General features: G+C 30.4%; 1 protein-coding gene across 1 annotated transcript in view; it reads left to right on the plus strand.

Annotated features, from left to right (window-relative positions):
- The first annotated feature begins 307 nt into the window (after positions 1-307).
- Positions 308-27,080, plus strand: part of LOC110037087 (E3 ubiquitin protein ligase DRIP2-like) — a 46,943-nt gene continuing 20,170 nt past the window's right edge. The window contains exons 1-3 of the mRNA XM_020741665.1: positions 308-723; positions 863-913; positions 1,014-1,086. Of these exons, the coding sequence (XP_020597324.1) occupies positions 308-723; positions 863-913; positions 1,014-1,086 (540 nt within the window). The remainder of the gene's footprint in view (positions 724-862; positions 914-1,013; positions 1,087-27,080) is intronic.

A 27,080-nucleotide genomic window follows, 5' to 3' on the forward strand; every position in this document is an offset into this window, starting at 1 on the left:
TATATATATATATATATATATATAACAATGACAATGTATAAATAACTGACCTCCCACCATATCAATCTCTCTCTCTTCCAACTATTTCTCCTCTTCTTCCCTTCAAGCATTGAACGCACAAGAATTAAGAGAAAGTGAGATCCAGAAACAAAAGACGTCTTCCTCGTCTATCATCACCACCTTGCCGACAAGAAAGAGATCGAAGAAGCAAATATGCAAAAGATTGCAATTTTCTTCTCTTTTACACCTCCATGGCCTCCTACCACTACTTTCAACTGACCACTTTTCCCACATCAACGATGACACCATGACCCCCGCCCGCAACCACCTCCTCTGGCGCTGCGACAACTATGGTGTCGGCCGCTTTGCCGACTCCCACTTCATTTTCCATTCTCCGTTGAAACCTCTTTTAATGGCTGAAGAGGGAGCAGGTAATGGCTCCTCCAAGAAACCTGCCGAAAAGGAGAAAGAACAAGAAGGCCCAAGAGAAGAAGAACGTGCTCAAACATATGAAGCAGGCTGGCTTCAGCTTGGTCCCGGGGCAAGTGCATCTGCGTCTTCGACGGAGCTCCGGCTGTTCCCGGAGAGGCCGCCGCAAGCTTCGATGATGGCTAGCACGAGCTCGGTGTTGGCGCCGGCCGCAGGGGATGATTTGAGGGTAGTTAGCCCGCCGCAACGGGTACGTACCGGTATTTGGATAGCACTCCGGCCGGCTGAAAACCAGTGAGTTTGGATGATGATATTGAATAACATTTTATAATCGTGGATTTTGTTGTTTTGTAGTAAGTGAAAGTAAATTCTTTTATGAATTTAATGGGGACTGCTTGGTTTGCTTAAGATTTTGTTATTTGACTCAATGCAGAGTGAATGCACCATTCTTGCCTCAGCTGCCTAAGAGCTACTTGAGAATCAAGTAGGTTTATGCTTAAGTATGTTATTATTATTATTCTTATTATTATATGATTATGCATAGTTTTCTTAAGAGAAAATGCTGGCTTTTTTCTAATTTGTAGGGATGGGAGGATGACAATAAGATTGTTAATGAGATACTTAGCTAACAAGCTCGGGTTACAGGATGAATCAGAGGTATGGGAAATACGCAAATCCTTTATTTCTCTTTCTTAAGTCAAGTTTAAGTTTATTTATTTATTATAGCTTCAAAATGTTGATTTTTTGGGCTCATAAAAGGAACACTTGGTAGTTTTAGGTAGGATTCTTAGCTTTGTTAGCAACACTTCTATTAGGTAAGTTGTAAGTTTCGGAAAGGTACATCTATGGCCACCTAAGCCTTGGGTTTGGAGCTGATTACTTTAGATAGATATTCTAGTTACCAATTCAGCTACTAGTTTTATTTCTATAAGACTTATTGTTAGTTATGAATAAATGGTGGAATTAGGATTTAATTGAGACTAGATAAAAGTTGGCTTTGCCAAGAATTTAAGGGGAGCAATTCTATAATATATTTAATTGAAAGAGAACTTAAGGATAAAGCTTTCTTAATATAGGTAACTAAATGTAGTTTTTTTTTTGATAATATATGAGATAAAGACCCACATCTAGTGCTATGGGCTCCACCACAAGCTATAAAATGCTTGAACTTATGTTAGATCTTGATATATTATGTATAAAATCAGGAAATGAAAGGGTGTCGTATATGTAAGTAGTTAGGAAATCCATTCAATGGCTCTGAAAACAAACTATAGTATAAGGTATACCCAACCTAAGTTAGATTATCAAAATGATACTTTTGTAAGCTAGCTGCATTTCCCATCCACCTTTACATGTTAACAAAAACATCATTTTTTCAGGCATAGTTCCTAGTGTCAGAGAGTAATGCTACTGCAGCAATAAATGGTATTGTAACATCCTAAAACCAGCCACATCTTAACTAATTATGTTCTAAATGGTCAATCGCAAGTGTGTGGGAATTACAAACATATAAAATCCAATATCCGTTCTTTATTATATAGAAGAGAATTTTTACATCAACAAATTTCCCATTTTTTTGTGCAATTTTGTTTTTTTTTTAATTATTTAATAGTATTTGTGAATCAGCATCAATTTAAAATTATATTTTAAAAAATAATAAAAAATAATATCTAAATATTTCTCTTTCATAGACACTATTTTTGAATCTTCAATTTGTTTAAGGTATTATAATATATTTTCAATATTGTCTCTTTTCATGTACCCTAACAATTTATTAGTATCATCTTCATTTAGATACTAACGTCTTGATAGGACTTAAAAATCTCTTAATTAGGCCTTATACTATTAATGTATTGCTATAATTAATGTTATGTGAAACCTTCAAGTGTCTTAAAAACTCTCAAAATCATAGAAGGATGCGCATCACAAATCTCATCAGAACAATATTCCATTAAAATTAAATATCTTTAAAAAAACTCTATAACATATATTCCAAAATAAAATTGTGCCAATAAATTTAACTATGCAACTACCATAAAACTGTTATACTCTATAATGAATCATATTGATACAACTTATAATGGAAAAGATTATCCAATAAAAAAATATTAATCAAATCATCTTTAAAGATTTTTATTTCAATGTGCCTTAATTTTCCTCTGAAACCTCTCTTATGACTACTAGGTTAACATTTATTTTTATGTATGATATATATAGTGGACTTATAGTAAGTGAAAAAAATAAGTAGTAGTAAAAGTTGTTCCCTAAAATATATAATATTCATCTAATGTATTTTCCTTTGAGACAGCCAAAATAATATGGTTCACTAAGTATACTCAAAGATAGTAAATTCTTCCTAAACTGAGTATGTAATTAAGTTTAGCAAATGTCCTGATTATGTCATAATGCATTCTCAACCACCATATAACAAAATTAGCAATTTTGCATGTTTCTTTATTTTTATATAGATGTAGACCACACATATAATATAATCAATGAGATATATTTAATAAAAAACATTTAATATGAGCTATTTGAATCTAGAATCCATTTTTCATTGCATTTATTATTAAAAGTAGGCGAGCAAACAATAATAAGAATATTTATTGACTTTTTGTCCCAGTAATTGTCATATGTTTACTATTTATTCCTCTATAAAGAATGATATTTTATTTTAAAAATATCTTATTATCGTTAGATGTCGAGCCTTTCTTAAAAGTTAATCCATTAATTAACTTCATATCTCATGCACCCTTAACTATAAATATTATGTTCTCAGGTGAACAATTAATATCCTCTGAGCTATTAATACATTTTTATGTAATATAATTCTAAGAAAATATTTATAAAATATAGTAATGAACATAATAATGATATTTTTTTCACTAGAAATAGTCACATTGATATTCCTTGCATCTATAGTGATAGATTCGAAATTATGTAAATGTGATTTAAACAACATACATTCTTCTGAAATAATTAATTATAATTTTAATTATAATTATGTTTATCAGAGAGATATTTAGTTATTAATAATAATTCTAACTTGATCTATAAACTCTTAGAACTATTTATTCTTAAATTTTTATTAAAAACTCATCAACCATAAAAAAGATTTATGATCGAGAGAATATTTGTCCATCATTGACTTATTTTCTTTACTTGTGATCTTAAATACTTAGAACATGTCATGAGTGCCTTCCTAAGGCTTTGTTGGAACAGAAAAACACAGACCATAGTCCACATCCTAAATTAATATTAGTCATCCAACATTTGACTCTTAAATTTTACATTATTGAATTCCTTATATATTTTTGCTTTGAAATTTTTTTTAAAAAATACTAACTTAGAAGTATCAGCCCATAAGCAAGTAAAATAAATTATCCAATCACTACATAATAGACTATGTATCATAAAAATAAATTATTAAAGTTTAATTGTTTTTTAAAATCTATATTCACACATGGTAATGGAGTTTCCACTATATTATTAAAGACAATGTAAATAAGGGATTATAATATTTTTCTCCTGTTTTCATAGTTATGATATGATTTTCACCAAAAATAATAAATAATATTGATAATTTAAAAAAAAAAATTTAAATTAATTTATAGTATTTCCTTATTTTTTCAAATTAAATTTAAGTTTTTAAATATCATACTAATTATGGCACATGAGAGTATTTGTTATAGTCCTATGATTTTTAATTAAAAAATATATTGGCATCAAAATTTATATCTAATTAGCCATCAAGTTGATTAAGTTTTTTAGTTAAAAGTAGGTTTAACTACTAGTACATCAAGCCTAAATTTTTTTCTCTCATAAATTCATCCTTTCCAACAAGCGATATTAAAGCTAATGGTTAAGTTGGAATCAAAATAATTTTGTGGAACTTATGTATATTTTTTTCTTTTCCTCCATTATTAAATAAATTTTGAAAGAAATGACTCCCATGATGCATGTCTCTATATTCATCAGTATGTTCCTAGTGTAAATTATTAATGAGTTTATGATTTGAGAGCAAGAGATAACAAATATGGAGTCTCTCATATATAATGGAGAGAGAGAGAGAGAGAGAGAGAGAGAGAGATGTTAAGATATATAAGTGTATTGAGTTTAATCTGAAATATTAATATCTTTAAATTTTACTAAGTTATTTACTCTAGCCCATAGACTTGAGATTTTTTTTATGAGAATGGGTTTAGTCACTTATGGATTAACTTCCCAAGTATAATTTTATCTAGGGAAACTTTGAGAATTTACATGAGCATGTGATGGAAGGTAACTTGGGTTATAAGAACTTATGTGATATCTAAAAAGAAAGTTCCAGAATACAAGACCCCTATCTTCCATCCCTTCTTTTTTATATGATAAAATATAAAAGCCTAGAACAAGCAACATAAATACAAAATTCATAGGATTGAAAACAACTATGAATGCATATTATGAAAAGTTAAAAGCCCTTAAAAACAAAAATAATTTTTTGTGGTTCATTTAGAGTCTATTTTTCATGCCTAGGTATTAACCAAATATAGAATTATTCCACAACATGTATAAAAATATTATTATTCTTTCATAGGTGGTGAAGCCTTTGTACATATGCATTTTTTCTCAGGGCCACCTCCCACATATAAAGGAGAAATTATTATATCAGGAGTCCGGACACAGCTCTGCATCTAGACTCAAATTAATTTACGCCACTTGTACAGTCCTAGACCCACTAAAAAAATAAGTAAAAAAATTCATTTTTTAGTTGTGATGTGGTGGTTTTATGGTTTTATTGTGGTAATTTTGTTCTTTAATTAAAACCATGATAATACAACGACAAATTCACCACAATACAACCACAAAATCACCACAATACAACCACAAAATCACCAAAATACAATCACAAATTCACCACAATACCACCACAAAGTCAACACATACCACCACAAAATCACCACAATACAACCACAAAACTGCTTCAATGCAACCACAAATTATCCACAATACAACCACAAAATCACCACAATACAAGCATAAAACCACCACAATACAAGTAAAAATTCACCACAATACAACCATAAAATCAACGCTTTTACTTATTTTTTTCATTGGACCTGGGACTGTACAGGTGGCATAAATTAATTTGAGTCAGGATACAAAGCTGCATCTGGAATCCTGATGTAATATTTTTTCCTCATAAAGACGCCCTCTCAACCTCCCTTTTTCCATTTCAAGGGTAACTTCTTCCATGTTCTCAACCAAAATACCAAATGCAACCATGCAATAAACAACAAGAATCAAAATAAAAGTATGAAGATTAAAAGTGGGTTTTATACAAATGTGAGTAGACACAAATAAAAAAACCATGCAACTTAACACTATGTTAGGCATCAATAAAACAATCATGTCTATGAAAATATGATAGAAAAATAGGGTTTCACAATGGATTTAAATTTGGCTTTCACCATTCTCAAATTCTTAAGAACATATTTATAATAGGGCATAGGATTTATACTAAATAATTCAAAATAATAAATTAACTTTAAAGAACTTTTTTCATACTATTTGTCAATTAGTCTCTCCAAAATTTTGCATTATTGACCTAAATTTAAATTCAAAAAATTAGTATTTGTCATTATAATTTTCTTGAAATCAAACTTTAAGGTCACCCACAAAGTTTAATAGAAGCCTGGAAAGTATTTTTAATGAGACTCACAAACTTTAGCTAGATTAATCCCTTTATAATTCATTTTGAGGATGCCAATCACTTGTAATTTTAGGTCAACCAATACTTCATGGGGACTTCCAATATTACAAATGATCACTAAAATTTTGGAAAGCTCACTATTCTTATATTTTAAAATTAAAGTAATTAATTTGTGAAATTAATCCTTATATTTTTCAATATATTATTTATGAAATGGTTTTTTTTATGATCTAATGGATATTATTAAAATATTTTTATTCATTCAAAATATATGAACAAATTAAGGAATATTTGTAAATTATTTTTTCTAAGAACATCATATGTCTGGTTCGCTTGAATCCATGATTAATTGAGATATATACTTTTACACATGATTTTCATGACTGAGGTGTCTCAGTTTTTACAATCTTTGTCTGAAAACCATTATAGAACATTTTTTTTATTTGCAAACACTTTTCTTAAAAACAATCATCAGTTCAATTATTCTTAAATGTAATTTGTAATTATCAAACTAAGGCATGAACTAATAAGTTTGATAATCTATATTAACATAAGCTCAATTTCAAATTTTAAAATTAAACAATTTAGTTTATATGGTAAAGTGAAGAATGAGAAAGCATGTCATTATAAGAGTTGTCAAAGTACATCGAATAATATGCCATGTTTCACATGATATAAATGCATGTTCCTATCTTAGAAGTTTTGCTCACCCTATTTAAATAGATTAAATCACCAACAACCCTTTAGTGTGGTTGGGTGAGTTATCCTTTTCGTTTGCTCAATATTCACTCACTTGCCAATTCTATCACACCCCCCCCCCCCCACTACACACACAAAAAATAATAATTATTAGTTTTACAAAATAAGAAGATGAAAATATTAGTACATAAAAAGAGTCTAACACTAATTATCATAAGAATAAATAAATAAATAATATGTCACTGCTCATTTATTTAATTTTTCTTCTGACCCACCATTTTCACAAATATAAGCCTGAAAAGAATTTTTTAGTTATTAATAGTTTAGAATGTCATTTTTATTTGATTTCAAGACTTTAGTTATTTGTTATGATTATGTTCTTAGTGTTCAAAATTGAAATGACATCAAAAAATTCTCATCATACGACATGGATTGCGAAGCATATCATGAATCTCAGGATAATTTTTTAAGCAAGGAATTTTCAAACTTTAATTAAAAAACATCAATAACTTTAATTTCAACAAGCTTATAGTCAAATTGACCGGCACAACAAGATAAACTCAACGACACTAACATTGGTGTAATATGAGTCAAATCAACCCCAAATTGATGCAATTACACCCCAAATATTTTGCAATGACACACGCCACATACAGTACAATGACACATCCCAAAGATGGTGTAACGACTCACCCTGAAGATGTTGTAATCACTCTCCCCACATACAGTGACTTTCTCTGAACTCTTGAAGTTATTTCCTCCCTTCTTTCCATTGTGTCATATGGAAGTTATTGTGACTCACTATTATAGCCTATTTGACCAACTATAATATCCAATGCGCCCCATAACTCATGCAACCCCTAACTCCATCCTCTATGGCTTACAAACTTTACTGAAACTTGTTATTAGGGCTTACATGACCAACTACAACCTGCATTTCCCATCACCCAACTCTGGCGTTTGCAACCTATGAATGTCATTGTAGCTCATCACTATGCCTATGTCACCAACTACAACCTACATGACTCACAACTTATGCAATCCTCAACTCTAGTTTGTATGGCCGATAAATATTATCACAACTCGTGTATCTACCAACCCCAGCCTCTATGGCCTACAACCTTTATCACACCTCATACATCTCCTAATTCTCTCCTCTACGAAAGTTATCACAGGTCATGCAACTCCCAACTTTGGCTTCTATGGTCTACAGACATTATCACAGCTGATTTAGCTCCCAACTCCGGTCTCTATGGCATAAAAACATTATCACAACTAATGCAATTCCCAACTTTGGCTCTACAACCTAAAAATTTTGTTATATCTCATGCATCTCCCAACTCTGACATCTGTGGCTTATAAACATTATCACAGTTCATTTAGCTCCCACCTCCAACCACTTTAACTACAAACATTATCACATCTCTTTATTATGGTCTATGCAATCAACTATGGCCTACGAGCTCACAGCTCATGTGGTTACCAATTCTGGCTTTACAGTCTACAAACGTTGTTGTAGCTCCCCACTATAGTCTTTGTAGCCAACTAACAATTCTGAAGCAACCATCTATACCCCACATGGCCAACTCCTACCATGGATTTTGACTATGACCTATATAAATGTTGGTGTTATAGCTACCGTCGACAACATTGATGGAAGATCAATACCTTCAAAGCAATAGACTACAACCTTAATGGCCTGTTATAGCTATTATTATTGAAATAGTATTATACACCCAATTTGTAATTCCATCTTCTGTAACTCAAGAGAAAAATAGGCATTTGTACTTACCATTTAATAGTGAATTATTTTGAATAAGCTACGCCCTGTAGTTCATTCCCTTTTATAGGGTTTTCCACATAAAAAACATCAAGTGTATCTATCTGTCGCTTTAAGTGTGTGTTGGATTTTCATGCAATATTAAGAAGATGAATCATCTATTCACACATATATTTAGCATTATTTATGGGAAATGATGTCACATTTGGCATATTACATGTATATGAATTCAATCTTATACTTTATTTCCTAATGATATACATCATCCAATTGGTGAATGGACCTCTTTTTCACCTTTGAAGCATTCTTCAATGTGGGAGGCAACCTTCACTGCAGTCTTAAAAGATCATTTTTGTCAATGACCTGGGCACAATTATAGTGGTATAGTCTTCTTGCATCCTCTTCGAACATCAAGTATGCAAGAGCTAGCTTTAAGTTGAGTGGAAACCTTCATTACAGTCATAAAGGTCATTCACGTTAACATCTCGGGCATGATTATGGCGGGATTATCTTCATGCATCTTATTCAAACACTAAGTCTATGATAACTACTTATATACTGCAAGATAACAATCATTGCAGTCGTGAAAGGTCATTCTCATTAATGTTCTAGGAATGTATATTGTGTGATATTCATCTCACATTTCATTCAAACATCAAAGTCTTAGAGAATCACATCCATATTGGGAGGGCAACCTTGATTACAATGAAAACTTCCTCAACATTCCTCATCTTACTAGACTTTCTTCTCAATTGGATTGGGAAAATGATCTCTTTAATTTTCAATATAGGGTCTGCTTTATAAGCTCATGTGGAAAATGTGCCTGGTAAGGGATAACAAATTCAAATGTAGTAGCTAGCTAGTTTCCAAATATCAATCTTGAGTATGGTTATAACTATATTTCCAAGATAAAATCCATTTATACCAATGCACTAGTATTGAGAAATAAAAAATATTTTTAACACCTCATTTGGGGCTTATCATTCCCAATGAGAATCAGTTTGAGTACCTCCATTATAGGCCACAGTCATCAAGAAAAAGTTTCAATTAACAGCCTCGAATAGGTCAAAATTCTTTAGTGGATTCCCAACAACTTGTTTCATTGAAGGTTGAATTTGTCAAGCAGACTCATTGTGAGTAACATCCTACAAAATGTTGAACATTCATGGTAGCAGACAATTTCTCTACGTACACCCCTAGAAGATGCCACCATAAGGAGGCCTCGACAGAAATCTAGTGGTAGATACATTCCTCACTAAAAAGACACTGTAAGAGAAAATGTTTGAACAGATTTTCACATAAAAATCTCATAAGAATACAAGTCTAAAAAGGTTCAAGTATATCAAAAGCCTCAAAACATATAATTTTGAAGGCACAAACATCGAAAGGCATGAGATTTGACATGTACATGATTTTTATTTATTCAAAGCACATGTACTTACTTAAATTATAAACTTCTACATATTTGGGAAGCCAAAGAATCTTAGAATACATGTTCCTAAGAAGATCTTGATGCCACTATGCTTCTTTTATAGAGATGAAGGCATCAACAACACCCCAAAAGTCGAGCAACAAAATCATAGAAATTGGGAGAAAGCATCTCATAAAAGAAGGAAAAGCAATCTCAAAAGGAAAGTCAAAACTTTATTACATCATACAAAAGAAAAATGTATATAAAAATACATTATATATCACCATGTATAAATTTTATATCAGGTAAGTGAAAAGCTATAAAAATCAACACACATTAGCCAAAATTTATAGCAAGTCAACAAAAATAAAAAACATCAATCCACTACAATATTCTTCTCATGAGTACTAGTATCCTCCTTCCAAGTCACATTCATTTGAACCCCCTTTTCAGGTTGAAAAGTGGTCCTTAGATGCTTGGATGAAAGACATGTCTTCAAGATCAGTTGCCGTTTGATGATACGATTGACAAATCCTTTGCTAGAAGTGTTGACAAAATTATCCTTCTGCACAATAGGATTGTAGCTTCACATTATCCCTTTGAAAATTTAAAACCCTTGATCAAAAAGTAAGTAAAGTCTTTGTGCTCTAATTGAGGTAAGCCTATGTCTCTTTCAATTCTTCTTGAGTATCCATCAGTTCTCGATGTTACTAAGAGAGGAAAATTGCCATGGAGGATAAGTAATCCCAGCACTTTACTAAATTAAATATTAATGAAAATGTGAAAATTGCAACAAAGTTATTCACTTGTTTTTAGTCATCAAGGATGTGGTCAATCTCAATAAACTTAGTCTTCCATGCCTTAAGAAAGACTGCTTCATCTTCAAAGAGTATCAGTATTGCCTCCTTAAGATTCTGATATTTACACTTACTTTAATGGGGTCAAGATTCCTCAAACATCGACATCTCGAAGTGGCAAGAAAAAATTTCTCCAAAAAAATGCAACAGTTGCATAAAAAATTCCCCCTGTAAAATTCCATAATGACATAAAAGATTCCCTTTAGAAAATAACACAATAAAAATGAAGAATCCACTCTAGAAAGCATGCTAAGGAGGCTCTATTTTTTCTCCATGAAAATCTCGTCCATAGTTGAGAGATAATAATTTATTTCCATGAAAAATGCCTACATCTTTGGATCCATGTAGTGCATGGATCACTGAGCATCTCACTTTTGATGCTGATCCTTCCACACCCATTATTCCCACATCAAAAGTAACGTATCTGCATCAAAAATGGCATGGCCATGTCTACGCTTTGCTTCATTGCCATGATCCGTGAACCTAGGTGACCTGCGTAAGATGGCAAACTCAGTGATCTGCATGACCTACTAGACCCACTCTAGCTCTCGTGCCTTCCACACGCTCCAACCTGCAACCTCCATCCACCTTCACAACGCTACAAGTCATCATCTGCCTCTGCCATGCCTCTCCCACCGCCTATGGCCACCATAGTTTCCTCCACCTAGTAATGCCTACGATCGCCGCCTCCGCCTAATCAACTGCCGGCCACCACCTCAACCACAAAAAAAAATTCATTATATATGAATGTCAAGGGGATCAAACTTGGGTCACAAGGAGAGGGATTCCAACCCAGGACAACCATGTACAATTCTTTCCTTTTACAGAATTCATGGTATTTTTTGATAAGGAAGTTAGCTAATTTGAAGACAACATGTACTTCATAAATAAATTTACATTATCTAGCATGGATCTCAAGGCAATTTTTTTGGTAGGAAAAATTTAAAATTGAATTAAAAATCATCTAGAACAATAATTTCAACAAACTTACAGTCAAATTGAAAATTGACAGGCTTGATGAGGTGAACACAATGACACCAAAGTTAGTCAAATCAAGCCTAGATCAAGTTAACACATTTTTAGAAAATTCTAGTGCCTAGTTGGAAGATCAAATAGGTTCCAAATCTGATAAGCTTACAATCAAATCAACCATATCAATGAGATGAATCTAAAGAGCCTAAGATCCATCAATTTTGATATTGTTACCACACCCAATTATTTACAAAATGTTTTCTAAACAAAGGAGTTTCTCTATTTTGTTAGATGAGTTGATCTAGATTCCTCCCATACTCTATAAATAGGATCAAGATGAATACATGAGCTTGGAGTTGGATAACAAGGAGAATGAGTTGAAGTTTAGTGTTCTGCACTAAAGGTCCAACAAGTGTCACTTGTTCTTATTGTCATCTACCACCATCAACCACCACTTATTGGTCATTTTTTACCACTGTTGGCTACCCTTGCTTGTTGCAATGGAATCCTTTACGGGAACTAGATGTACATTGTGAAATCCTGACATATGTTGTAGAGTAACAAAGCAACCTACAGAGCAAAGATGGACCTGAAAGATGGTGTAATAACACACAATGAATATGGTGCAAAGATGCATCCTAAATATGATGCAAAAATGCACCCCACATATAGTGTAATGCTACACCCCGAATATGTTGTAATATTGCACCTCAAAGATGGTGTAACAACGCACCCTGCATATGGTGACTTTCTTTAGACTTATGAAGTTCAATCTCCACATTTTTTCTGGTGGTCTATGAATCTTATTGCAACTCGTCACTATGGCCTACATGACCAACTATGGCCTATGTAACTTATAGCTCATGCAAGCCCCAACTCCAATCTCTGTGACCTACAAATATTATTGTGGCTTTCCACTATAATCTATGTAACCAGCCACGACAATGTGACCCACAACTCATGTAGCCTCAAAATTTTGCCTCTACGACCTACGATGTCTTTGAGGCTCACTACTATGGCCTAATAACCAATTAAAGCCTATATGACTCACAACTCATGCAACCCCTAACTTTAGCCTCCAGGGCTTATAGACATTATGACAATTCATGAAGCTCCTAACTCCAACCCATGTGTTCTACAGATGTTATCCAAGCTCATGTAACTCCCAACTCTGATTTTATAGCGTACAAATGTTATCACAACTCATGCAACTCTCAACTTCAGCCTCTATAGCCTACAAATAGTATCATAGCTCATATAGCTGCCAATTATAGATTTTGTGGCCTGTAAACTCTGTCACAACTCAAGCAGCCTACACATATTATCACAACTCATATAGCTCTCAACTCTAGCAACTATAGGGTACAAACGTTATCAAAATTTATGTATCTCTCAATTCTGACCTCTGCAACCTACAAATTTATCACAGCTCCCCACTAAGAACTGTGTGCCAACTAAAACCCATGTGAATCATAGCTTTCACAACTCCCAACTCTGATCTCTGTGGCCTATAAAAAATATTCTAGTTCCCTATTATGGCTTCTATGGCCAATCGATGCTTCCAAAAAAACCATCTAAGACTCAAATGACCAACTACTACAATGGCTTTCAACTTTGGTCTCTACGACAAGCTAATACTGCAGCCACCATCTAGAACATTTAATGTAGAGTGTTGTCTCTATAGCAATAGACAAGGACATTCATGATGTATTATGGACATTATTCCTTAAATGCCATTGCACGTTAACTTTGTAATTCCAACTTTCCTAATTCATGAGAAGAGTGGTCTATTTACTCATCATTACATAATAGATTGTTTTAAATAGGCTAGGCCGTGTGATTTTTTCCACTTTCTAGATTTTTCCATATAACAACTTCTGATGCCTCTATTTGTTACTTTAATTACTTGAATGTGTATTAGATTTTTATATAATACTAAGATGCTAAATAATCACTCTACCATCATGAATCTTCTGACATGCATCAGAAAGGAAAGATTATTTCATGTATTTTCTAAGCATAAAAAATTGTGATTTCCCTTATTACCAACTTAATAATACGTATAACTTATAAATCTATCTATTCATGCATCCTGATATGTACTTGATTTCAAATAAAACCGAACATCAACAAGACATTTCATTGTGTTAAAGTTTTCTTAAATGCTTAGGCATGCACATGCTACACCTTAATGAGCCATATGTGAATGCTTTCTTTCGATCGCTATTAATTAGATTTCATAAATTACCTAAAAGACTAGGTACTAAGGGTTCAATTCAATCAATCTGATTTCTGAATAAGCCCGCGGTAGGCTCGATGAGTAGCTCACAAGTTAAACAAGTAGTCCTAACTCAGCTCTTTAATTCTAAAAAACTATGTAAAATATATTAAGATAAAAAAATTTAAGTACAATGTAACTTAAAAATTACATTCTTCTTTATATTGTGTGATATTTTGTTTACCTCTCCATGAACTACTTTATTTATATAATTTTAATATAAGAATTATTTAAATTTTAAAATTTCTCTATATTTCATGATACTTGAATTCACATATGAGCATACTCAAACTCATATATTAAACTTGCTTAATTAATCACAACTTGTAACATACACTCATTACACGGCGCACATACTTTTATTATTTTTCTTTTCTTAATTTCTCAAATTGACTTCATTAAATTTGATTAGCAAAAAGGGATTTGTTTTGAGCCTTGTAATTAATGTGATGCAATTAAACTGTTGAGTGTCGCTCTTAATTTCTCCCTCCACTTGATAACGTCGTAGGAAAAATCATATAGTCTTGAGTTTATTCCCATTCTATATTCTTCAAACAAAGCATTCTCATGGTGGTTCTTCTTCGCCAGCTAATCCCTATCTATAATATAATAATGAACGTGATTGCATGATCTCATGAAGTATGCAATTGTAGACTTCCGAGTACAGATAAAATGTCACATTCATGCATCATTTGTTTGTTGGTATGTATCTATAAGTATATATATATATATAGAAAGAGAGGGAGGGAGGGAGAGAGAGAGAAGGATCGTAGATATTTTCATTAGTATAAATCATATTGTAAAAATAAATCAATACTCTAATTTATTTACAGAGGCCAGCCAGAAGAGCATAGTCTGGAACGTCATAAGTGCTCCTCTAAATTCATTTTGCTAGTTAAGTCCATAGGCACATACAAACAGCACGTGAATTGGAGCTCTGATGGATACGTTTAGAGGGAAAATTGGATTTGAGTTAGACCAATCAGTCCCTTCTAATTAACATACCTTCAACCACACATAATAGAGGGTCCAGGGGGTGGAATGCTAAGCAAAGCCATTTGTTCTTCTCAATGAAAGTAATGCATCATGGCCATCATTTGCACCACATAATCAACTTTAAAAGATTTAGAATAATCATGTAATTTTGCACTAAAGTATACTCACAAGTTCTTATTTTCTAATCTTAGAATGCTCACCATGGGAAGAGAAGTTGATCCATATTAAAAAAAGTAATCAACATGATTGTTTTCGCATTGGCTAGCCTAAGTCCAAATGAGCTAACTATGTCTTCATGGAGAAATCACAATTCAATGAAAATCTTATTAAAATTAGGTGTAATTCCCACTATCCATTAATGATAATGATAAGTAATATCACAAATAGAGGCTAAAATGACTATTATAAGAACCACAAAGGCTAATATGGCCGTCATAAAAACAACAATTCAATTCAATCAAGGTCATCTTTGCCTTTTTAAAGCTATATTGATTCTTCATAGAAACTTTAAGAGCTAGCTTGAATTGTACTAAAACCTACAACACGACCTACATTCTTTAGCATAAGTTTAATAGTTTCTACCTCAAATTTTGTGAATAGTTTTTCTCATACGACTTTAATTATATAGATATATATGATATTACCTTGCCATGCTACATTAAAGTACAACTCAATCCCTTCAATGATTCTCTAAATCATAAAATATTTCACTATTAAAACATGCAATTAATATGGGATCTAGAGAAAAATAACATCTAATCTTCTAGCAATTTTCTTCATATTTTATGTCCACACAAACTATGTTACTTTATGTGGCAACTTGGTCAAAGAAATTATATTATGAGAAATTCCATTAATACTAATTATGATAGTAGCAACCATAGCAAGAAAACCATGCACTTTAAATGCATTAGTTGGCTTCAACCACCAAATAATAGACAACACCGCATACATGGACATCTTATATCCCCTTAATATAAGATCTAGAAATACACTTCTCTATATTTAAAGATCACATTTTGAGGACTTTACAAATGATTTTTTATTCACAAAGTAACTATTATCATACATGAGTTTCATTATCCTCTTTAATTTTTAATAATTAATACAATATAAATGAAAATAATCACAAACTGATCAAATTATTAATTAAATACATGATTCATCAAATCTATGAACATTATTAGTACATTGTTCATACCAAAAAGCATTACTAAGAACTCATAATGGTATATATTAAATAAAGTATTTGTTATAGCATCCTTTGTATATTTAACTGATGATATCACTATCTTAAATTTAGTTTAGAGATATACATGTACCTTGTAATTAGTCATCTAAGGCATTAAATTTGGCTAAGGGGTTATTATCCTTAAATATCATGTTAGTTAACTCCTTAGATCAGTTTGATGCACAATATTTAAATTTATTATTATAATTAATAGTGATGCACCTCATAGAAACACATGAGATATAATTAGATCTTTATCCACTAAATTTTATTATTAAATGCATAAGCCTTACAACTCTTTTAGTGTCATCATATATGGAGTTTTAACAGCAATGGGTAAGCCATAAAATAAAATAAATCTTTGGATTAAATTCCTTAAAATTTCTCTCAGTGCTAAATATGTTAACGAACTCTATTCTAATAATCATGGTATTGACTTTACTAATCTTTTGCACAATGCTATTCTAGGCCATAATGCATTGATTATCCTTAAATAAAACCTAGACACACAAATAATAGTACTTTGTGAACATCAAGCATTGTAAGTAGTCATTGTTATTATTTACTTTTAGTAAAAAAAATCACTTTTTCCTTTTAGATTCTTCACACCTTTGAAAAGAGATAGCTTCAACTGTTAAAATTTTTCCAAATATGTCTCATTTTACTTTATTAGTATATATTTTGCTCCAGCCATCACTCATTCATTGAGCTATCTAATTAACAAATTGCATTATATAATTTGATCACATAGGCCTTATTTTACTTTACACATCCAAATATTGGCCTAGATTTTACTCATTAGTCATTTCATAATCTTGAGCTTCTATATGACCATCATTATAATATCTCAAATATAATTAATTTTAAGTACTTTGTTGATATACACAATCCATTTAATATTAATGAGCACATAATAATGCAGTAATTCATAACAATACACATGTAAAATAAGAATAAAAATTAAAGTATTAACATTAAAATAACCTATCAAATAAATTTTATTCTTTTATTCCATTTATAGGGAGAATATCCAAACCTCATCAAGCTTAAGGAAATGTCATCAAGTCAGACTAATGTACTTGGAATACAACAAACAAAGATATCATGTTGACTAGTTGCCTTTTCTTTATTTTCTTACATTCAAAATCATATTTATAATCTATACCAATTTTATAGCTCACTTAAACTACATGCCTAATTAATAAAATTTAGTAAAATGTATACAATTGAAAGAAAATGTGATTGTAACATATATGAGCTATGCCAAAACCTGGTAAGACTACTTTTAAAATATAAAATATTATAAATATAAAATTATAAAATGCTTGGGAATGTGTTAAATAAAAATTCCCTTGATTATATTGACATTTGAACCTCTAATATATTGTTGATTGAATGTAGCATATGCTACATCAAGTAATATGATCATGTAATATCAGAGTATCACTTCTTAGGATTTTGTATCTGATAAATATTATTCAACCAAGATCATAAATATGTAGGACTGCAAAAAAAATTTATAAAACTATAAATAAGTACATAAAAATTGTTAAAGTTATTAAAATAATAAAATATCAAAAATCATATGTTGAAAGTTCTCAATAAATTCACATATCTTAATTCATGTAAAATTCATACGGATAAATTATGACAAAAAATATAGGAATCAAAACAACTAAAATCAGGATTACAATAATGATATATTATCTCTTATAAATTAAGTTTCATGTTTTGTATGTCTCCTCGAAAGGCATCTAATAATAATCTTTAAAAGTAATTTTACAATCTTGTTTCTCTCAGTCTTACTCTCCACTTCATCAAGTTAAAAAAAACAAAATGTGCTATTTTAGAAAGATTCCAAAAAAATAATTAAATTTTATTAAAATCAAATTAATGATACATTATTAAACTCTAAGAGGCCTTATCTTAGAGTTTAACAAAATGCTTCCTCTTTTCTTTCTCTCATCTCTCTCTCCTCTTCTATCCCTCCCTCTCTTTCTCTGTCCCATTTGTTACTTTATCTTTTACTTTTCTTCTCTCTCTCTCATTATTACACACTCTCGTTTGTCTCTATCTTCTCTCATTTCAGCTCTATAATAATTTTTCTATATCTTGAAATTTGTGTTGGAAAAGTCATGAAAATAGTCATAAAATAATAGATTTATTTTAAAACACACCAGTATAAATAAACCATAAAACAGACACAAGATAGAAGTTAAGGTAAATAAGCAACATATGTCCACTTTAATATAATGTCCATAAGAATATAAAAAAATACATAAGGTAGAGAGCAAATTTTAGTGTAATACATCTATGAATAACTAACTAAAAACGAGTAAATATGTTTATAATATTATAATTTAATGAATTTTATCACCACATTTATCAAATCAAGGATACAATCATTTTAAAAATCACTACCGAACTATATAATACATATTATGTATACTAAAATCATTATAAATATATATGTATATATATATATATATATATATATATATATATATATACACACATAATAAGGGATTTTCTAATAGATTGAATGTTAATCAAAATAAGTAGGCGACTAAGACTTGAATGAACCAATTTTAGTTGTGGTACAATATAATAGTTCGTTAAAAAAATATTATTTATTTTTGTGTACTTATCAACTCACCTTAAAATTTTCATGTAGTGTAGATTCTTATAATTGCTCCAAATACTGCCTCTACTATCTGCAAAATTATTAACAAATGGGTCATTTTAATTACAATATCTTATAGAGATCTTCTACTTACATTTATGCTAGTTTCATCTCAAATCTACTTGGCTTTGGCCTCAATACCTACTCAACTACCATCATGTATTACATATCTACATACAATCTCATCAATTACTCTTCGATTACTAATCACCATCATCAACCTAATAATGGGCTTTATCACTTATAGCTAATTAATTATCAATTATCAATATTATTTTATATAATCTTACAAGGTTGAAACATGTTACCTCTATAGTCAATAAGATTTCATTATTAATTCATTATTTTAATGATCTTACACAACTTTCATTAAAATGAGAAGAATTGAAAACAATTCAATGATTCACCAAAAATTGCATAGATTGGTGCACATAGATGACCTATCTATTAAATGTTCTTAGCAAAGCATAGTTACTGTTTCAATAAAAATGCATCTTTTGGTCTAAAATATATGTCTACATTGATTACCTAGGGTTTAACCAAGTTTATAAAATTTTGACTGAAATGAATAAGCCTTTTTATGATAAGAGTAAATAATATATTACCCATAATTTGATGTAATTATGAACTTAGAATTTAAAATAACACAAAAAATGAGGCAACCATTAGGTCTAAGAGATTCATATTTAATCAACACAAATAAAATAATTTGAATTTCTTTATTTTGTGTTGTATTTCTTTGGTTGGGGGTGTTTAGATGAATTATTAGTCATCCTTTTGTCATATTCTTTTTGTGTAGAATAAAATTTCCTACGGGATTTAGTAGAAAAATAAAAAAAAATCAATTTTAAAGAAATTTAAAATTAATATAAATGCTTAATTTAATTAAACATAGTAATAATATAGAAAATATATTTAAAACAATACAAAATACATTTATTGGCTAACTCAATTTGAGTCAGAAAACTAGTTATTCTTACCAATGTTTGTCTATTACATCATCATCACTACTATTAGTGGCCTTACCCAGCCCCCCAAGTTCTCCTTGATAAAATATTATATGTTAGTAGATCTTAATTATTTTAATATGTGTTGATTACTATACAATCCATTTTAGAAGATTTAAGATGTTGTTTATCAGCACATTTGCAAGAATATGTTGTTGCACAAGTAATAAAAAATGGGCAAGTGTATCATTCCATAAAAAATGTGTCACTAGTTACAAAAATTAAATAAATTGATTACTATTGTTACACTCAAAATGAGGATAGTGATTAAAATTCTAAATAATAAAAACTTATCCTATATTAAAACTAACAAATATTAATTACTATTCAAGAGATATATTTTACTCAGTTTAAGTTTTAGGGACTGAATTTCTTCAAAATGCATCCATTAAATTATTTATTAGTATAATGAATAGTAGTCATAGATCATAAGAAAGTTCAATTAGTAGCGGCAAGCTACATAGCTCTCATAAACCTAGGGTTTATGATTTTCCTAACACCATTTATTAACTTCTTGATAATAGATTTAATACTAATAAATATTGTCAACTCTTTTTGGATCTTACTAACGAATTCAAAATTCCATCATATTTATCTCTGATATAAGATCCATTATTACAATATTTTTTATCAGAAATTCATCATCCATCTCTCTTCTTCAAATGGTCATCCTGATCTAATAACAAATGACCCACCAACTAGTATAACATTCAAGCATAAAATAAAGTGCAATATATATAAGCAACATAACAACGTTCATGAGAGATATTAAAATACATGCCTTATGTCGATCGACTGAATCTAAACCATAAAGTAGGATTTAGTTCATGATTAAAAAAAAATAATTGCAATATATAGAACTAAGCATGACAAATAATAAAAACAAAGAATGGAAGTAAATGGGTTCAATTCTATTAGCTCTTGCTCACCTTCACCATCGTTCACTCTAATTCTTGTGTCTTAGCACTCTCTTATTCTCCTTCCCTGCTCTAATTGGTGACTTGGAAACCTTAAAGACGGCCTTAATAACTTTTAAGATAAGTGGTCAATTATTTTTTGGGACATTATTCACGTAAGTGTAGGTACAATGTTTGAGTCCAAGTGTCGATCCAATGAAGAATGATGCCATTTATTCTATTATATTAAGTGCTAGCCTATGAAGTTTTTAGTTTTATTTAACTATTATAAAATCAAAAAAGAAAACAAAAATTATAAAAGTAAAAAATGATTTTATTTAACTTTTAGATTTTTTTAAAAAAAATTGAATTAGTGAGTCACTGAGGTTTTGAAATGGTCAAAATTTTCAAAATAAGGTTGAAAATTAAGAAATAAACTACTCCCTAATCCTTAATGAAACTTAACAAGTAATGAAGTTTAAAAACTCTCAAGAATCTTTTATTTCCATAAATAATTTTGATTCTCTAATAGCAATATGCCTATTTTTACAATAAAATTGATCATTAACCTATAACTATTCCATTAATATAGTTGGCCAAATTGTAAATAAATGAAGTTCATAGGTTAACACATCAACTTGAAATCCATAAAATTTCAAAGCACTAACTAATATTTATTGAAATTTGTATGTAGATCACTAATTCAAAGAAATTCAGAATAGTTACATAATATTCTTACAAATTTGAATTAGAGAATGACAAAGTATTCACAAAATACAAGAAAGTTTAAATGATCAGCACCAAAAGTTGCCTTTTATGAGGTTTTCCAATGATCTTCCTGCTTCATTGAATGGCCTATTGACATGTCAAAACATACCGCTAAGTAAGTTGGTCGTACAATATAAGTGCATGTGTCAAGTAGTATGCATATCGACCTCACAAGGAAAGTTGTAGAAATTATTTCTATAGAAAAAGCTCTAGTTTACTAATTTAGTGAACATAGTTTGTTGTGATTGTGGAGGAGGTTAAGGTCATAAGTTTCTAGCAAAAATGGAGTAAATTGAAGACAATGTAAAACAGAAACAGTAAGAAAGATCTTGTGAGTTCCTTCAAGAATGATGAGGCTCTTGCCTCTATGTTTCAGGGATCATGGTGATTGTGACTTTTTAAAATGTTTTCCTACATGAGTGTTGTCAATCAAGGATATATTACTCTTTATGCCTATGTCTAGATAAAAACAAGCCAAAAATCCATGAAGTTGAGGCTCCCTCAATCCCCCTAGCATTCCACATAAATGTTTTAAACCCCTGGAATGATTAAAGAATTCTACTAAAATATGTCCATCCTCTTAAAATTATGTTACATAACGGTTAAAATCTTAGTTTCACAAAATATTTTAACATCATAGTTGGCCAGCCTAGGAGTAAATGACGTTTATAGGTTAACCAACAACATAGGCCATGAAAGCACAAGAATATGCTAATGGAAAAATATTTCAAAAAAAATCATAATAAAAACCACTAAACCTACATCATATAGACACAGAGAAGAAAGTAGCCACACATCTTTTTGAAAAAAATTAGCAAGAAAAACTAGTAGGATTTAATTACAAGAAATAAAGCATGTTAAACTTATAAAAACTTATCATCTCCACATTAGGAGCAATCCTTCCTCTCACACAAAAATCTCTCACAACTCACAAAATAGAGAAAATCTCACCCCTGAAGGTTTCAACTAAGGAGGAAGAACTTCAAGAAAGCACTCAAATTCTTTTCAATCCTTGCCTCCAACAGTCTCCAAATCCTCTCCACTCTAGGAACTCGTACAAAAAGTCCTAGAAATCTTGTTTAAACTAAAAACCATAAATTTGGTAAGCAAAATTTATTCCAAAAAAATTTTCCCACTCGTTGGCGTGGTCACACCCAAAACTGCATGGTCACACCAATGTGCTAGTCGCGATGGCATAATCACGCTTAACTGTAGTGTGTTCTTGCTGCAGGTTAGTCGGCTGCTAAAAGTTGTTCGGTACAGATTCAAGATGTGTTTTTCATTTAATTTAATATATATATAAATTTTATTATTTTTTTAGAGAAATAATATTTTAATTTTGAAGAGTAATGTTTTTAATTTTTGAAAATATGTCATAGAACCGATCTCATAAACAATAATTTAAATAAACGAGCACACAACCACAAATGATGCATCTACCTCAAGGAGTAGACACATCTCTTGCTAATGGGCCTCAATTAAATAAATTAAAGAATTTATGACATCTATTTGGTCTATGAACAATTTTTATATAAGTCGTCAAGTTCCTCTATCTAATATGGAAGATTATGTAGGGTTTATATTACTTGCGTTCTTAAAGCTCCCTATAGAGGTAAGCCTCTATAGTTAATTACTCTTAAATGAACTAGGGCACTTAAGAAAACTCTCGATTTAGATCAGAAAATATTATCTTCAAGAATTTCAAAGGATAGGACTTTTCAAAGAACGGACTAAGAAGTTTCAAATAGGAAAGGCTCAAATTTGGAACCTTCTTATGGAATCCAAAGGGAGAAGACTAGGGGTTTTCACAGATCATGTGGAGAACCTCAATGACTTCTAAAGTTATCCTATGGTTTGATTTCAATTTTGAGAAGGAAATTTTTGAATGTTTCATCCTCCAATTTATTATTATTTAGGGCTTACAATTGCATGACACAATCATACAAATGGCCTATAAGATAATAGGATTTATGTCGTAATGAACGACAACCTCAGAATCCCAAGGTTCCCTCATTCTGGTACCACTATTTTCTTTTGAATTTACTTAGCTTAAACAAGTTTTCAGGCTCATTTAAACTGAGGAGACCTTGTTAGCAACCGTGGGTTACCTCATCCGAGAGACTCCCATAAATTCAAAAGGATGTGTTATGAAGTTGTATTTCAAAATATTTATGATTACCTTTGAAAGGGTTTATTTAAATTTTGAAAATTGTTTTAATTTTGAAATGTTTTCATTTTATCAACCAAGCATGCAAGGTATGTTGAAGCGGTAGTAAATTACAGTAAATGAAATGACAGAAGCTAAATAAAATTGTAAAGGCGTACATGTCATCTTCTCGCTGCTCCCACTGAAATATTAGAACTTGCAGCAACATATATTTAATTTTTCAAGAAATTTTAAATAAATTGTAAGAACAGAAAACAAGAAGACCAATTGTAGGTGCAGCTTTCAAAACCTAGGTTATAACTTGGTGAGTACTTAAAGGTTTTAATGGATGATTTTTTGTAACGAAGTATAATAAGTTCAATTGTCCTTCAAAATATCCAAAAGATCATAATATTGTTCGGGGAACAATGCCTAACAACTTTTAGAACCCTTTGAAATATTTCTAGTACATTTGAACCTATTATGTTGTTCAATTGATCATCTGATGTTAAATTTTAATTTCAATGAATTAATACACCTTATGCTCAACAAACTTCGATATTTTAATTATCTCAAGGGTGGGGTAATCAGTCAGTCACTTAATATTTTATTTAAGAGTTATGTGAATGGGTACCCTTAGGGCAACTCAAGTCAGTGAAGACTTTGTACCCATCACTAAAGTAGGGCTTATAATGTTTTCAAAATGTTCATGATCAGTTATATTTTCTTTTCTAAACCTCATTGAATAATCTTGGATTAAACCTAGTTCACTACTAAACCCTTAACAATTTCATGGGTAAATTTGTAATTATCAAAATGTCAATTTAAGTGGAATCTATTCTCATCAAAAGATCATGCTAAAAGATCATGCTATCATCTAATCACCAATTAAGTTCGTCAAATAATTAAATTATTATCTTCCTAGCTTAAGTCCACTACTTTAAGATCATCCCACTAAATTGGCTTCCAAGTCATAACAATTTATAAAATTACAGTTTTACCCTCATCATGAAAAGGTGGAAAATTGGTTTCAACTTCTTAACCCATTATATTTCAAACATTCAAAAGATTTCATTATGAAAAAAATTACCCATTTACCCTCCGATCAATCCTAAATTTTAATTAAGGCATCAAAATCCAAAATTATCATTTTGCCTCTAAAGCTCTCCACTTCATAACTCATCAAATATAACATCAAATATAATCAAATGACTTTGAAATATTAATGGTACCCCACTCATGAGTCAATTAAAATATCAAAGGAGAAAATGTGATTTTTTGAATTTTTATTTAATTTATATAATTACTTTAATTCAAAATAAGGATTTTCAAAATTAATTAATTTAACTAATCAAATTTAAATTTTTTGTTCATGGAAAAATTATTCGAGGTTCACCTAGATTAGAGAACCACTTGGAAAAAATTTCATAATTTTTAAAGTTATTTTTTAATTATCATAATTATTTATTGATTTTTATTAATTAATTAAATAGAAAATATGTTTTAATTACAAAAATTACTTTTAAAATTTTTATTAATTTTCTCTAAGTTCAGAGAACTCAAAGAAATAAACTTTTTATTTTTAAAAAATTTTATTTTATTTATTATAATTATTTTAATACAAAACTAAGAAAAATACATTTTTGGCATTTTAAAAATACATAACTAAATCAGAAAAATTAGGAAAAATATTTGAAAAGGTCCTAAGTGAGAAAAGAATAATTAGAATAATTTTTGGTCATTTTCATTTTTTATAATTTTTTATCATTTTTTAATTATTTTTATCTCAAAATATAACTCAAAAATGAACTATTTATTTTAAATTAATTTTTTTCCTAAGTGGCTGCCTAATTACAAAGAACTCAAATAATCATTTTTTATAATTTTTCTAATTATAGTTAATTTATTATTATTTTTTTAATGTAAAAATACCATTTTACTTAGAAAATAGACATTGATGATCAAATTAATTCAAATAAATTTCAAGTTTTTATGGTGGGTTAGAATGAGTATTTTTTATAGTGTGGAATGATTTTTCTTAATTTTTTAGAATTCTTTTATTTATTTTAATTTTAGTGAGTTTTTAGGGTTTAATTAACTATAGTAATTTACATAAATATTTAAACTTAATTTATATTTTTCCAAGAGTCTTCTAACCACAGAGAACTTACCAAAATAAGTACTATATTTTTTTATTTATATTTTAGTTTATATATTTTTTAAAGCAAAAATAGGCACATAGACTTGAAAATTAGGTTTCAAAGCTTGAGATGCTCTCTGACCTTGGAAAAATAAAAAATCATCGCTATTAGCATGAGGAATCAACCCCTAAAATTTCAAGTCATGGTGATTATTATTTACTTAATTAGAATTAAAATAGTTGAGAAAGTATTTAATTAATTAAAAATTAGATACACATCAAATAATTTTTTTTATTTTTATTACACATTAATCTCCTCTGTTTACTGAGCAATATGAGATTTTTATCTTAATTTTATGATTTTTCTACACCAAGTTATGGATTTCCAAAGTTTTGTGAATTAAATAAATCCATAAAATCCCGATTTTCTTACTTATCTGAGTCAGTGTGACCTCAACCTCAGAAGCTTCAAACTCACACGCGTCGCTCAGCTATTTGATGTTGCCATCTGAGTAAGCTGCCACATGACTTGCTGTTCATGTTTCATCCTTCCATCCGACGCGATCGCAATCGTCTGAGCGATACACGCTCAATCCAACAGCTCTCTATCATCATCCCCAATCGCCCTAACCCGAGAATTGTCCAACTTAAAACCCTAAGATCATGCTCGATACTTAACAAAATCACATGAGGTTTGTTCCTGCACATTCATCTGGTCCAAATGAACCTATTTGTATGGTCACATGCTCATGAAATTAAACTTTTCTTCATAAAAGCCCAAACCGAGTTAATTTGGGGGAAAATGATCTATACCTTTGTCTGAGAGGGGAGGCCTCAATCAGATGCTTTGAGAAGCTTTAGTGGAGTCTGACGAACCTCCTAGAAGTGTTGGTTTCCTCTGGTGAATGCTCTCAGCAAGACTTCCTCCAACAGGTGGGGTGGTCTTGGTCTAGGACTAGGCTAGGGTGCTCAACAGAGGGGATTTTGATGGGGATTTTCTTAGTTTGGTGTGGGGAAGCTTTTGAAACAATCAATTTGGAGTTTTGTGTAGTATTGAGAAATGGCCAAAGACTGCCCTGGTTTTGAACTCTT

The sequence above is a fragment of the Phalaenopsis equestris genome, unplaced genomic scaffold (genome assembly GCF_001263595.1).
Source record: "Phalaenopsis equestris unplaced genomic scaffold, ASM126359v1 Scaffold214935, whole genome shotgun sequence".
In the NCBI taxonomy this organism is placed as follows: Eukaryota; Viridiplantae; Streptophyta; class Magnoliopsida; order Asparagales; family Orchidaceae; genus Phalaenopsis; species Phalaenopsis equestris.